The following is a 13,760-nucleotide window of genomic DNA, read 5'->3' as shown; positions in this document are numbered from 1 at the left end:
GATTTTGAACTACTTGAAATGTCGTACAACAAAGCCAGCATATCATTTGTACGTGTTAAATATGCTTTAACAAAAAATATGCTTTAAAATTTTAGGTATTGCAATACTCAAGCAAACACACAAAACCTTTAATAACAATAAAACTAATGCAATAAGATATTCTTTGTAGTCTTACGACTTTCTCATTATTAAAAGTTGTTTTTAGCAAAAATACATATTAATAAAGCTAAATTGCAAAAGAAGAAAACTTTTTATAAATGCTTTGATGTTTACGACAATTTCTGTAAAAAAGTTATGTTCGTTATATTTCACCATATGAGAAATATTCTTTCGAAATTATATTATACTATAAATACATGTAAAAGTTCCGCATAACACCAAAAACACAAATATAAAAAAAACGCATTTAAGGAACTTGTGTTTTTTATTTTGGTCGACAGTTAAAACTCTTTACAACTTTGTGCATACAAAAAATCTAAATACAAAATTTTTTTGTTTGTTGTTCATTTTTTTATTTACATATACATCACTGGTAGTGACGTTACCATTGTATAAAATATCAACCATTTTGTATAAAATATCAACCAATGTCAACCATTTCGTATTTCTAAGCATTAGTGACGTCACTAGTATTGACGTCATCATTATATAAAATATTGTCAACAACTTCGTTTTTTGAAGCATTAGTGACGTCACTGGTAGTGACTTCATCATTGTATAAAATATTGTCAACCATTTCGTATTTCTAAGCATTAGTGACGTCACTAGTATTGACGTCATCATTATATAAAATATTGTCAACAATTTCGTTTTTTGAAGCATTAGTGACGTCACTGGTAGTGACGTCATCATTGTATAAAATATTGTAAACCAATTTGTATTTCGGAGCATTAGTGACGTCACTGGTAGTGACGTCATCATTGTATAAAATATTGTAAACCAATTTGTATTTCGGAGCATTAGTGACGTCACTGGTATTGACGTCGTCATTATATAAAATATTGTCAACCATTTTGTATTTCGGAGCATTAGTGACGTCACTGGTATTGACGTCTGACGTCACTGGTATTGGCGTTATCATTGTATAAAATATTGTAAACCATTTCGTAATTCGGAGCATTAGTGACGTCACTAGTGTTGTCGTCACCATTGTATAAAATATTGTCAACCATTTCGTAATTCGGAGCATTAGTGACGTCACTAGCATTGCCGTCATCATTATATAAAATATTGTCAACCATTTCGTAATTCGCAGCCCTAATGACGTCACTAGTATTAATATTACCGTGGTTACGATTAGGGGGATTTTCGTGAACTTTACCATTGCTTACCATGACTTTTGTTTGAACGGAGGTAGTTTTAGGAGCTATATTTGCTGATTGTTCAGGATTGTTTTGACTATAATTTTTTCTTTCGGAATCGTGGTTCATGTTTTTGTATTCTACAGAGTTGTTGTCGTGCTGCCGTTTCTTAATTATAACGATAGTTAGAACTAGCATACCAATTATAAGGAGACAAACTCCTAGTATAATTTTCCAAGGAAGACGAGTTTTAGAAGCTGCTGTATTTATGGAGTTCTTCGAAGTCGTTGAAGTTGTTGCCGTGTTTGTTGTTGTACAGGAAAAGCAGTGATCTGTTATCAATAATTTGTTAAAATAGAACGGGTGGTACTAAAATACGGGATGCGGGAAGTTGCGGGGTGCGGGAAATACCGAGGCCGTATGTAAACGTCAACAAAAAAACGCTGAATGCGGAAAAGGACGGACATTTTATACCCTCCCCCAATCTTTCCTTGTGCTTTATATTCAATTTCGCATCATTTTTTGACCACTAAAGTCAATTCCGCATCACCCCTTGGCCCTTTAGATTAAAACAGCAATCATCCCGCAGAAAAGTGCAAAAATTTCGTTCCGTCCCGCATTCCGCGAATTTTCGTTAACGTTTACATACGGTCCCGCATTATCCCGCATCCCGTACTTTAGTGTTGTCCAATAGAACGTAGTTTTAATTTAAAATTTATTATTCTTTACAAAAAAAGTCACGAAGAAAATGTACAAAAATGTAAAACAATTTATTATATGAAAATTATATGTTATATAAATGTAGAATTTAGGCATTTAAAAGTACTAACTTACCACATGGGTCTGCGCAATTGTATTCCACTTGAACATATTTATATATATTTACGCAGGGATCTTCAAAGATAGAATTGTCCGCCAATATAGAACAGGCTTTATTACAATTGCAACTCTTCGAAATAATTTCTATTGAGCTTTGTGCTTTACAGTTGTCTCTGTTACACTTTGGAGTTTTTGGACAGCATCTTAATTAAATAATAATTTAGTGTAGAGTTTTGATATTATTTAGCTTTATTCTTTTACAGTTTAAAATTCTTAATAGATGAGTTTGCGTAGTGTATTTACATTTGTTTTAATTTTTAGTTAGTTTACAGTTTAAGTTATAACTAACATTGAATTTCCTTTCATATTTCTCCCATAGAAAGCGTCTTCTATTTGTATAACTTGTCCATTCTTACATTCAAGAATAGTTGAATTCCCTTCACAAATATGCTCAAGAATTGCCCCTAAAGCAATATTCTCATTAATTATTTAGACAATTTTAATTTCTAACAACAAATAAATTAATAAACCATTTTTACCTGTAGTTTTGGTTAATAAAAATACAAGAAAAATCACCAAGATTTGTCTTGACATCTTCAAATTTATTTCTTTGCAAATATTTTACAGTAGTAAACAAAAAATACACCACACAGAAAAATAGCATAAAAACAAGTAAGCATAATTTATATATTTTGTCAGTGTTTTGTAATTTTTTTACATCCAACTTATTATGCAGGAAGTAACGACTTCATGTTTTATTTTTATACACAAGGAAGTCTATTATTTAATATCCATTAATAATCAATAATAAACAGAGTATTGTATATGTTGGTATTGTCCAAAGTGTTTACAACAAAACGTAATGATTTTTACAACATGTGACTAGTTCTATATTAATACAGTTTTATTTGTAAACAGAATTATACACAAAATAGGTTTAGGCGTTAACTTTTTCGCATAACGCTGGGTATGCATTGCTTTTATCATTACAACTTAAATCATTCCATTTTCCATTAGAGAGGGTCATTAGGGCACAATCCTGGCCATCTTTATAGTTGTTAGGTTGCCCAAGTGCCCATTTTGCATTTGATTTCTGTAGTTTAACGCCATCTAGCCATTGCCAGTCGCCTTCTGTTATAAAATCATGAAGTCCTATCCATACAGACTTACCAGTTGGTTTTATTAAGTTCTGGTATATATACCTATCAAAATATTATATATTATTAAAGTGTTTGTGTTATCTTTCTAATAAAATGTTTATAAATTCAACAATTATTAAATTTAAATTAGGTTTAAAAAATGTAGGCTATATTCGCCTAAAATAATAATGTTTGCAGAATTTTAAAGTATATTATGGCATAGTCACTAAAACCAAATATTCATTAATTTAAAAATGTATTAAATTTAAAAAAAGTTTTATTTGCATTAGGAAACAAGTTGGCTTATAAGAAGCTCTGTGTTGGAAATACCCACTTAATTTGTTCATTTTCCCTCCCTTTGCACATTTAAATATACAACATATGTTTACCCTGTATAAGCTGTGTTGCTTCGCAGTCCAAAACAAGCTAAATGAGCTCCCCTTTGAGCACAGTCGTTTTTAGCATCAAACCAAGATTGTCGCGGTATATTTGTTACATAGTAAGCGTTGCCGTTTGTCGCTTGAAACCAGCCAGAATCTGCTTTACCTGAACACAAAATATTTAGGCTTAATGTATAGTAGGGTATTGCTGTTTTAGCCACTTAATTCAACTTGTGCTTTACATTAGCATTATGGTTAAGTTGTGCTTACATAATTATTGTGCTTAATCACATGTAACGCAATTAAGAACCGGTTGTTCTGTATCATTGTTATGTTAATTTTTTTTACGTCGTGTATAATGCGTTATTACTAAATACAAGAAAAGTTGAAGCCAATTTATATTTTACACACATGATTAGCACTTTAATCGTTCTAAAGTGCCACAGTGATCGGAATGACAATAAATGCAATATTTTAACCATGAAAAACAACAAAAACTATTAAAATGTAATATTACCATCTAGTTTCTTGGACAGTGAATTTATCGTTGTTTCTAGGTTGACAATTTTCTTTAACGGAGTTTGTAGCGAACTTTCTCTTTGTAAATGGTTTAAACGATATTTGATTCTGTCATCTATGATTTTTTGGTTTGTAAAAAAAGCTGAGATATTTAGGAATTCGTTTTTTCTTGCCTCCAATTCTTGATTGATTAAACCATGAATTTGTGGGGAGATCAGGTTTATTATTTTGCTGATATTAAAGCTATTTAGAATGTTAAAAATTTCTTTAGTTTTGTTGAGTTGAAAGTTTAAAAAATCCTGGCGCATTGAAATAAACATTTGGTCAATAGTTTTGTTATGTTCAGAGGCAAGCTCCAGTTGATTTTTTTCATTCCAAAAGTTAGTTGTATTATTCATTTCTTTAAAGTTGTTGTTGATTTTTAGGATTTTCGATAATGTACTGTTTTGAAACTTTTCCATTTTTTCAATAAAGGTTTGTTTAATGTTACCAATCTGCTGGTTGGTTATGGTTTGAGATGTGTTTACTGAGTTAATAAATTCACGTCTAAACAAGCCCAAAATTGAAGTAAAATTTTCGCCAATTTTTGATGTAACTTTAGCAATTTTGTTAGTGAAGTTCTTCTGTAATTTAAATATATTTTTGTTCAAGTTGTTTCCCATTAATTCAATTTTGTTCGTTAGATTTTTGATAACTTTTTCGAAAAGTTCAATTTTACTGTTGGCAAAAGTTAGATTGTTTTGTAAATTTTCCATCAAAATTTGATTTTCTTTGAAAATCTTGTTTACGTGAATCTTAACATTTAGAAGATCAATTGTCGTAATATTATCATCATTGTAGTCGAGAAAGTTGCTGTTGTAGCTGTATTCTCTGACGTTTTTGTTAGTCTTGCGCTTGTAGCTAATGTTGTTGTTTTTATTATTGTTGTCTATATCACCAGGTGTATTATTTTTGTTGTTGCTTGGGTGATTTTTAAAATCCAAATTGTGGGTTTTTGAACTATTTGTATAGCTGGGTAAAGGAGTAGAGGATTGGTTTTTTGTATTGCTGACTTGCCCCTACAAAAAAATTAAGTAATATCTGTGAAAAAAATCAGTTACATAAAAACCTGTGTTAATTTATTGCCTTTATTAGTTTAATCGAATTAAATAAACCAAATTTTACCGAGGTTTTGGGCGTTGCACTAACAAACTTCGTACACACAATAACTCCGATAACAAGTAGAAATAATAATGCAAGAATAATTGCTAAGACTTTAATATACCTGAAAAATAATAAAAAAATACCTGAGATCTTGGGCAAATACTTAAGTTAAACTATAATATTTCATAAAACAACAGCATTTTTAGAATTGTGTTTTATTAGGAGAGCCTTCAACTAATATTTTTAACTAAAACTATCTAAATTGTAGTAGAAAAAAAATTAAATTACTTGTTACCTTGATTTGCAATATTTTTGCTTTAAAATCGGTCCTGAAATATCCCCTAAATCGATAACAGAATCGAACTCAGTATTTTGGTTAATAAAAAACACTGATTTACTGTTACTAGATGTCCCCATGACGCCTGTTAATAAAAGTTTCGTAACTTAAAAATATGTATTGTTCTGGGTTAAATAGTTATATAGTAAAAGTTTAATATACTCCTTTTATCTTGTGATCTGATTAGATGTTTTACATGAAACTATTGATAACAAATTGCTTAGCTTGCCTTAGTGTTCTGTTTATCGCAATGCATTTTTAAAGACTTCTTATTTACAAAGAACTTAAAATTTTAGTCGTCCAAGCATAGATAATAAATATAAGGTCAACAATTTAAGTTAAAATACAACTTCGACTGCACCACAATTAATAAAATAAAGCAACATTTTACATGCATGAACCGCATTTCTTTATTTGAACATTAACACAAGTTTTAACATTTACAAAAATATGTTTATTTTTCATGTTGATTTGGAACAGAATATTTTGTTGTGATAAAGTCTTGTCTTTATTGCATTCAAACAAGATGTTCTATTGTAAGTTATTCAATATTTAAAATAAGAAAACCACATTACCAATACAATGTTTATTATAACTTTACGTTAGTGATTGATTTTATATTTATGCGTTTGTTCAAATAACTCTTTTTACCTCGCCTACAATTTATGTACGTCGAAGAGTATCTATTACTAAACCGTAACGGTGATGTCATGTTAATACGACAGAATTACATTTTTTTTAATTTAAAAAAAGGGAACTCGCTTAAAATTGGGAACCAAAACCGAATTGGAACCCATGTTACTATGGTGATACATACGAGAATAAAATAAAAGATATTCGATATATTTATTGACAACCAAATACACATCGCAACGCTTCGAAATCTTTTGTTTAATTACAGGATATTAATTTTCACTGACGTAACAAAAATGAATATCTTAAAAGAATGTGAACTGTCAAAAATACCAACTCATTATGTATTGTAACCCTTTCCAGTTCAACTCTGTACAAACAACATTGTTATAGAAAAAAAAAACAGAATGGCGAAACAGCTGCGTTTTTAGATAATATAAAATATTACGAGTTTTCCTCTTTTAACCAACGAACATAATATAGCGGCATTTCGTAGTTTAAATTTTAATAGTACACAATTTAATTGTTTTAGAAGTTTGTTTATTTATTATAATATAATTTTTTCTATACTACCTTAACAGGGTTTATGTTATTTGGGTTAGAGTGAGGTATTAAGGCGTGTTTGGTCTATCTGTAGACACTGGGCGCAAAGGCAAATAACAAAAAGGGTTGGACCCGAAACCTTTCGGCTCGCGAATCGACGCCACTAGGTTATGTTTGGTGTTTGGAAAGTTTGAATGACTTTTTAGCCTTGCTGTTCAGAACTAAATACGGTTATTACACTCTTTATCGAATAGGTTTTAAGGTTTTTTTTTAAGTTTGCGCAGACGTCGTGCCGCCTATAGCATTCCGTTATATAACAAGTGTTGTAAATCGGTACTTTATGACGTCATTACATTCAAGGACGATCTATTTCTAATAGACTCCAGATGGTATGTAATGTAATATGATACAGCAACATTGTTAATGTCGTTGTTTAAGATGTTGTTTTTAAACGCGACTCGCTTAATAGAGACTTTCAATTACTTTTGTTTTAAATACCTAGAATTGTTCCAACAAAAAAAGGCTATTTTAATCGCGTTTTCTTGAAGGGCAAAATTTTATTTTTTTAAATTCTATGCCATTATTTTTAATAACTAACAAGATTATGTGAATTTTGTTGTTTAATATTTAAACCTAGTTTGCGTAAATTTACCCAGGTTTAATCATTTACAATGTTTTTTTCTTTATTTATCTGATGTCATGGCAACTTAGTAATTTGATCTTTAAAAAACAAAGTTTTTTAATTAAACCCGAGCAATTGCCAGGTGTGTGGAAGGTTGTAACATAATACAACATCATTGTTAAAAGTTTGTCGTTCTTAGCCTTTGTTCTGTATTTAGAAACTTTTGTATTTTTCCAGTATCTGTTGTAATTTAAAAAAAAATGTTTATTATTTTAGCAATATAATAAATTTTACCAACAAAATAAAATTTAAAATCACACCACAAGGACAATATAGTGTTTAAATTGTTATTGTAAGTAAAAACAAAAACTAAACAAGAATAAAACTTAATTCATATACATATAAAGGCAAAAATGTAAAAACAAAACAGGTGAACTTTTTTAGGTTTTAATCACAACCTTATAAAACACAAAAATGTTCATATTAACATAATTCAAAAAAAACAAAAAAGGTAGGTTAAAAATATTGTTGCAAATAAACAAATAAAATTCTTAGCCTTAAAAATTATGATAAACTTGTGTATATTTAGGACTATACTAAAGTACGGGATGCTGGATAGTGCGGGGCCGTATGTAAACGTTAATAAAAATTCGCAGAATGCGGGATGGAACGGCATTTTTGTACTTTAATGTGGAATAAATGCAGTATTTACCTCAAGTTCTTAGAGACAATGCGGGATTGGTGTTAAAGGCATAGGAATAAATAGAATGATGCTAAAACGACTATAAAGTGCAAGGGAAGATTGGGGAAGGGTATAAAAATCCCGTCCTTTTCCGCATTCAGCGTTTTTTTGTTGACGTTTACATTTTTTCCCGCACCCCGCAACCTTTCGTATCCCGTATTTTAGTACTACCCGTATATTTATTTAAATTTGTAACCTTAATTAAAACGGGGAATTAGGCTTGTGGTGGTTATTTTAACTAAACAAAATGCTGAAAAAAAGAGACATGTTGTGTACAGCTGGTTTTACACTTGTAAAAGTTGTTCGCGTGGATCAGCAAGGAGGGATCTTTTCTGTTAACAAGTTTGCTATAATACTTTTTAAGCGTTTCAAAAATGATTCATATGTTGGATATTGAGCGTCTACAATTTTATTAAAATGTTCGAAATCATTGTCTTTTTGTAGTGAACAAAATAATTCTAACATTAGTTTTTGATATTTATCCTCTTTGAGTAAGTCCAAACAAATCAAACGATGTGTCGTTATTACACGTGTTTGAAACAATTCTTTTTTAAGTTCGCTTAACTTAACAGTTTTAGGCTTTTCCTTCTCTCTTTTTAACACTTCTCTTGGTAACACAGGGTTTGATATAAAATCAAACCCTTGACCCATCATTGTTTTAGCAATGCTAGTAAGTACATCCTTAAAGTCCACTTTGCCCTTTACTGGGGAACAAAATGATAAAAGGTCTTCGTTCCATGTATTAATTACTTTTAACAGTGGAACTTGCATTAAATTAACTGGATCTTTACCTTCTTTACAAATAAATTCATCAGGTATTATTTTCATAATTTGTGATAACAAGGAAAACGACGTTATTTCATTTTGTTTAAATAACACATCAGTCGTATATGCAAAAAGATTAAATGACTTTAAAATTGAACCGAAAATATCTGAAAAATCTTTTCTCGTATAATTAACTACATTTGTAGAACATGCATATAATGCTATATCTTCATCTTCCATGTTTGGTTTTGCTACTACTAAAGGCAGGAATACAGTAACTCCTTTTTTAAATTCAAATTCATAACAGTTTTTATTTTCGGGATTTTCTTCTTCACCTTTATATAAAGCACGCTTACTTGTTCCTAAGCTTAAGATACATAGGTGATACATTTCAAATTTTCTAAAAGATGGAAATAAGTTTAGTTCTAATGCATATTCTAAGTCTTTTATTGCTCCTTCGTGATTGCCAAGATTTAACTTACAAACCCCAAGAAAACAATATTGTGTTGATTTATCCATCGTTTCTTGTTGCGTAGATATCCAATCTTGTGCTAGTTGGTATAATTCAAGTAGTTTAAATCCCTCGAAAATGTCCAAGTGGTCAAACCAATAACGTTGATGGTCAGATAATATGTTTAATTGTAAAATATTCACGATCGCCAAGTATTCTACAATGAGCCTTATATCACATATCTGTAGAATTTCATCAAAATCTTTAGAATATGCAACATAATCATCTTGTTTTCTTTTCTTACTATAAACTTTTAATCTGGATTCGCAAGCAACTGCAACAGCAAACTTAAGATTTAAACAATCCATTTCCAATATTTTATTTTGTTGAAATAGAGTATCCAAAATGTCGAAGCAACTAGGGTCTAAGATTCCGTTGAGTTTTCCCAAAGCTGAGATAAACAAAGTTGACGAACGATATAACATTCGTTTAATGTTTGTTGTCAAGTTTCTTCTTGGATGCCCAACTTCTTTATCTATAGAAAAATTGAACGTATTTTTTTCCACTTCCCTTTGTACTGTCGATTTGATAAAGTTGTTATCAGGATTCCTTTTTAATACATTTTCTTGAAAATCATCGTGAATATCCTGATCGCCGGCAACAAAACATGTCGTCATTAACATATCGGCTAAATGATATCCATTCTTTAAGTCTGCATCTTCGTTAACATAACTTGCCATTATGCTAACTGGTTGAATAAGTTCAAGTTTAAACGGTTTATTTTCTGTTTCGAACTGTCTTCCAAGAGGAGATTTACAAGCATAAGGCACCATCCCATCAGATGAAACCCCACGTGGTGTAATAGCATCATAAAACTTGAAACTGGATTTTGATCCATTTAAACACGGTATATCTAAACAAGGTATAATTGTTTCTCCCAAGTTAATTAATACAACTTGAAAAATCACAGCAAACCATCTAAAGTACTCCTTTGTTGTTTCATAACTTTCTAAATGTTGAATTCCTTCCTCTAAAACAATGATATTTTCGAAATCAGAGTAAGGAGTAATTTCTTTTCGGACAAGTGACCCAAGTCCAACCAAAGCATATTTACAAGGTGGTTCACCCATGATTTCTATACAAAGTTCACTAAGTTGACACATTAGTCTTTTGTAATTGTCGGTGATTTCATTTTGCAAACTAATAACCTTTTCGATTTCAAGTTTTTTTAGTTTAACAAAGTCCTCATTAGATATTTCTAATGGAACGCGTTCAAATTTATTCAACTTTTGTATAACGTTGTCTCTTATCTTAGTTAAATTATTCTTAATACAATTTGCAACTGCAAACAAGTTTACTTTAGTATTTGATGCATTAGCAGTTTGTAATAATTGAAAGCAGAATTTTTTAAGATCTTGTTTTATTTTTTTAACGTTTTCAGGGTTTCTGACGATGGCTGCATTTAGTAAACCTGCACATCGTATCAATTTGATTTTTTCAGGACTTTCAGGCCAGGAAGTTGCGCCGAATATGTGAATTAAATTTTTTAAGGGTGCTGATTGCTTTTTTTTTATAAATGCATTCTTTTCTAAGTGCTGTTTTGCAGTTTCGTATTCTGGTTTGAGTGTAACAACGTTACCCCAAGGGATAAAAAGATCAAATGCATTTATATTACGCTTTAAACTTTTTTCACAAAGTTTTCCCGAATAAAGTAAACCAAGTTCGTGAAGCAATTTTGCAGATTCTTTTGGTTGTTTTTCTTTTCCATTAATGTCGCACATTTTTTGAAGATTTGTTGCAATTTCGCTTTCAACTGATAAAACAAATAATTCGTAATCTACTTCGCTGACGCTATCCTTTAACAGTTTAGTTTCTTTTAAAATGTCTTTAAACATTTTATTTTGTAAGTCTTTTTCATTTTGTAGGAATTGTTTAGTAATATCGTATTCTGGCCTAAGTACAACAAATTTAAAGTAGTACTTTAAAAATGTAATGTTCTCCATTTTTTAAAACTGAAAATTTATCTTGTATAACAAACGGATTTGTACTTTGTTAACCTACCTTTTTAAAAATAATTCCCAGTAACATATTATCTAAATTACCTGTTTAAATTTCAGTTTTTAATAAAATTTTAATTAATTAGCCGTTTTTTTATACTATTTAAAATTCTATTGTCATAACATTTTTTAACAAAAATGTAACAACTTTATGCAATATAACTTTGTCTGGTTACTTTTATATCCATATAACCCTATCTCGTCTAACGTTGCCGCGTCAACAAGTACGTATTAGTAATCTTAAATGTACCTCAGTCCCTTTTATTGAAACCAAAGGTATTGAAATTTTATTCACTACTGTAGGTCGGTAAAGTTGATGTCATATCACCTTTTGTTCCTGTTTTTATTTGCTTTAAAAATAATAAAAGGTTAGTTTCACAACTCATTTATCTTAATGTTGTTAACAACATTTACTGAATACGTTGTCTGACTATGTACGTCAATGGTTTCTTATATTTACTCGAACAAAGAAGATCAAATATCTTTGTATTGTATTTTATACCTACACAAAACAATTTTTTTTACTGACATGTAAAAAAATATGTTTGTTAAACATAGCTAGGGGTTAAATGATTGAATGTTTCTGTTTTTTTTTAAAAATACACTAATAACAATTTTTTTAATAAAAAAAAAAGTATATTCCATTAGTTAAAAAAACAGATGATTATAATAAACAATTTTATATTTTATTGTATAAACATTACCATTTATAACAACATAAAAAGGTGTGTTTAAATATAGTTGTTTTTTTACATTTTGTATTGGGTAGGGGTGATATTGTGACGCGTATGAGCTATCCGTAAACGCCGGGCTCAAGGGCGAATAGTGTGACAATGGTGCGGCTCGAACCCGAAACCTTTCGGTTCGTAATCTGCTGCCATGACCGCTTAATCACACTACCAGACTAAATATATCTTTGTTCATGTAATAGTCGGTTGTAAGGTGAGCTAAGCGATTTGTGTGGCGTACTTGTTTGTGTAGACGGCGTATTGTCATGACCTAGCGGATGAAGTATAGCACAAATTAATATTAAATTAAAATAAACTTAAGGTTAAGTTAAAACAAATTTTATAATTGGGGTTGAGTAAAAGTTTCAATTTAAACACTTAAAATATTTCAGTCTTAACAATCTTTGTTTATAAGTTTATAAAAATATTTCATTCTTAACAAGCTTTGTTTATAAGTTCGTTTAAATGATTTATGGAATTTTTATATCGGCCTATTAAGTGTATTTACAAAAAAGTTAAAATTATTAATATATGCGTGAGTTTTAACATAAAACATATTGTTTTTAAATCACCGAAATCAAATTAATCAACTTTTTATATATTGGCAATGGTCTAACTAATATTTAAAAACAATATTCAGTAGAACAAAATATACAGCATTTTCCAACGGCTTTTTTAAGCGACCTTTGACCTACATGCTATAAGCCATATAGAATATTCAACGCAAAAATACCAAATAGTTTTTTTTGTAGATTTTAAATTCAACTATTTTAAAGCAATTCAATTAGCCTGATAAGCGTTTTTACAATATATTAATAAAATTATTAATTTACGCTAGAGTTATGACAAAAAATATTAATTTTTGCAAAATCACCGAAACAAAATTTTTAGGGCAACCAAATATGTTTAAGTCTTTAACTTTTATTAAAAAAGAATCAGTAATCCAACTTTATAAGAGATTAAAACTCATACAAAACAAAATATTTACAACTGATTTAATATTTGACAGTTTATTTTAATTTATGCTTTCGACTATTTTAAAAGGTTTGTATATTTGTAAAAGGTTTGTATATTGTGTAAAAGGTTGTATATTTTTGTTAACCCAAAATGCGGGGATTAAATACAAGTCCATTTTCTATCAACACATAAAGAACGTAAACTATTTGAAATAAAAAAAAATTAAATAAAACGTGAAGTGTCTACAGAAAAATTCGCAAGTTCTCTTCTAGAGAAACATTTTATCTCTTTAACCAACCAGGAGAGGCGCGCGCGTTGATTAAATTCGCGCCAAGATTTCAATTTTCGGCCCCGGGTTTACAAGAAGCGCAAGAAATTCTAGAAACTGAGACACGTGACTTTTTCTTGTCTGGACCGCGTGGTAGAAGGTTCTAAAAATCTATGCTTAGTTCATATCAACTTTAATCGTCAATTCTTATGTTTTTGCAACAATTCTACAACATAATCGATAGAGTATATTATGACGTACTAAAGCACAAACCACCTAGAAAGCAGAAGTTCAAGAATTAATAAACAATTTATATTATATGACGTCATACAACAGCTAAGAAAGGAAAATTACTT

General features: G+C 29.9%; 2 protein-coding genes across 2 annotated transcripts; both read right to left on the bottom strand.

Moving 5' to 3' along the window:
- Positions 1 to 412: 412 nt before the first annotated feature.
- Positions 413 to 2,578, bottom strand: LOC145750085 (uncharacterized). The gene is made up of 3 exons (XM_082566022.1): positions 2,470 to 2,578; positions 2,136 to 2,323; positions 413 to 1,633 (listed from the first exon to the last, which is right to left on the bottom strand). Exons 1-3 carry the CDS (start codon positions 2,484 to 2,486, stop codon positions 1,038 to 1,040), a joined length of 801 nt encoding a protein of 266 aa, XP_082422148.1. The 5' UTR covers positions 2,487 to 2,578; the 3' UTR covers positions 413 to 1,037.
- A 4-nt stretch (positions 2,579 to 2,582) lies between these two features.
- LOC145750084 (uncharacterized) lies at positions 2,583 to 7,577 on the bottom strand. The gene is made up of 5 exons (XM_082566021.1): positions 5,597 to 7,577; positions 5,323 to 5,422; positions 4,157 to 5,216; positions 3,649 to 3,805; positions 2,583 to 3,322 (listed from the first exon to the last, which is right to left on the bottom strand). The coding sequence occupies exons 1-5, from the start codon at positions 5,716 to 5,718 to the stop codon at positions 3,058 to 3,060; spliced, it is 1,704 nt and encodes a 567-aa protein (XP_082422147.1). The 5' UTR covers positions 5,719 to 7,577; the 3' UTR covers positions 2,583 to 3,057.
- Between the last annotated feature and the right edge of the window lie 6,183 nt (positions 7,578 to 13,760).

Source organism: Corella eumyota, chromosome 4 (genome assembly GCF_963082875.1).
Source record: "Corella eumyota chromosome 4, kaCorEumy4.1, whole genome shotgun sequence".
NCBI lineage: Eukaryota > Metazoa > Chordata > Ascidiacea > Phlebobranchia > Corellidae > Corella > Corella eumyota.
The sequence above is the reverse complement of the archived record's forward strand: the minus strand, read 5'-3'. Positions and strand labels throughout refer to the sequence as shown.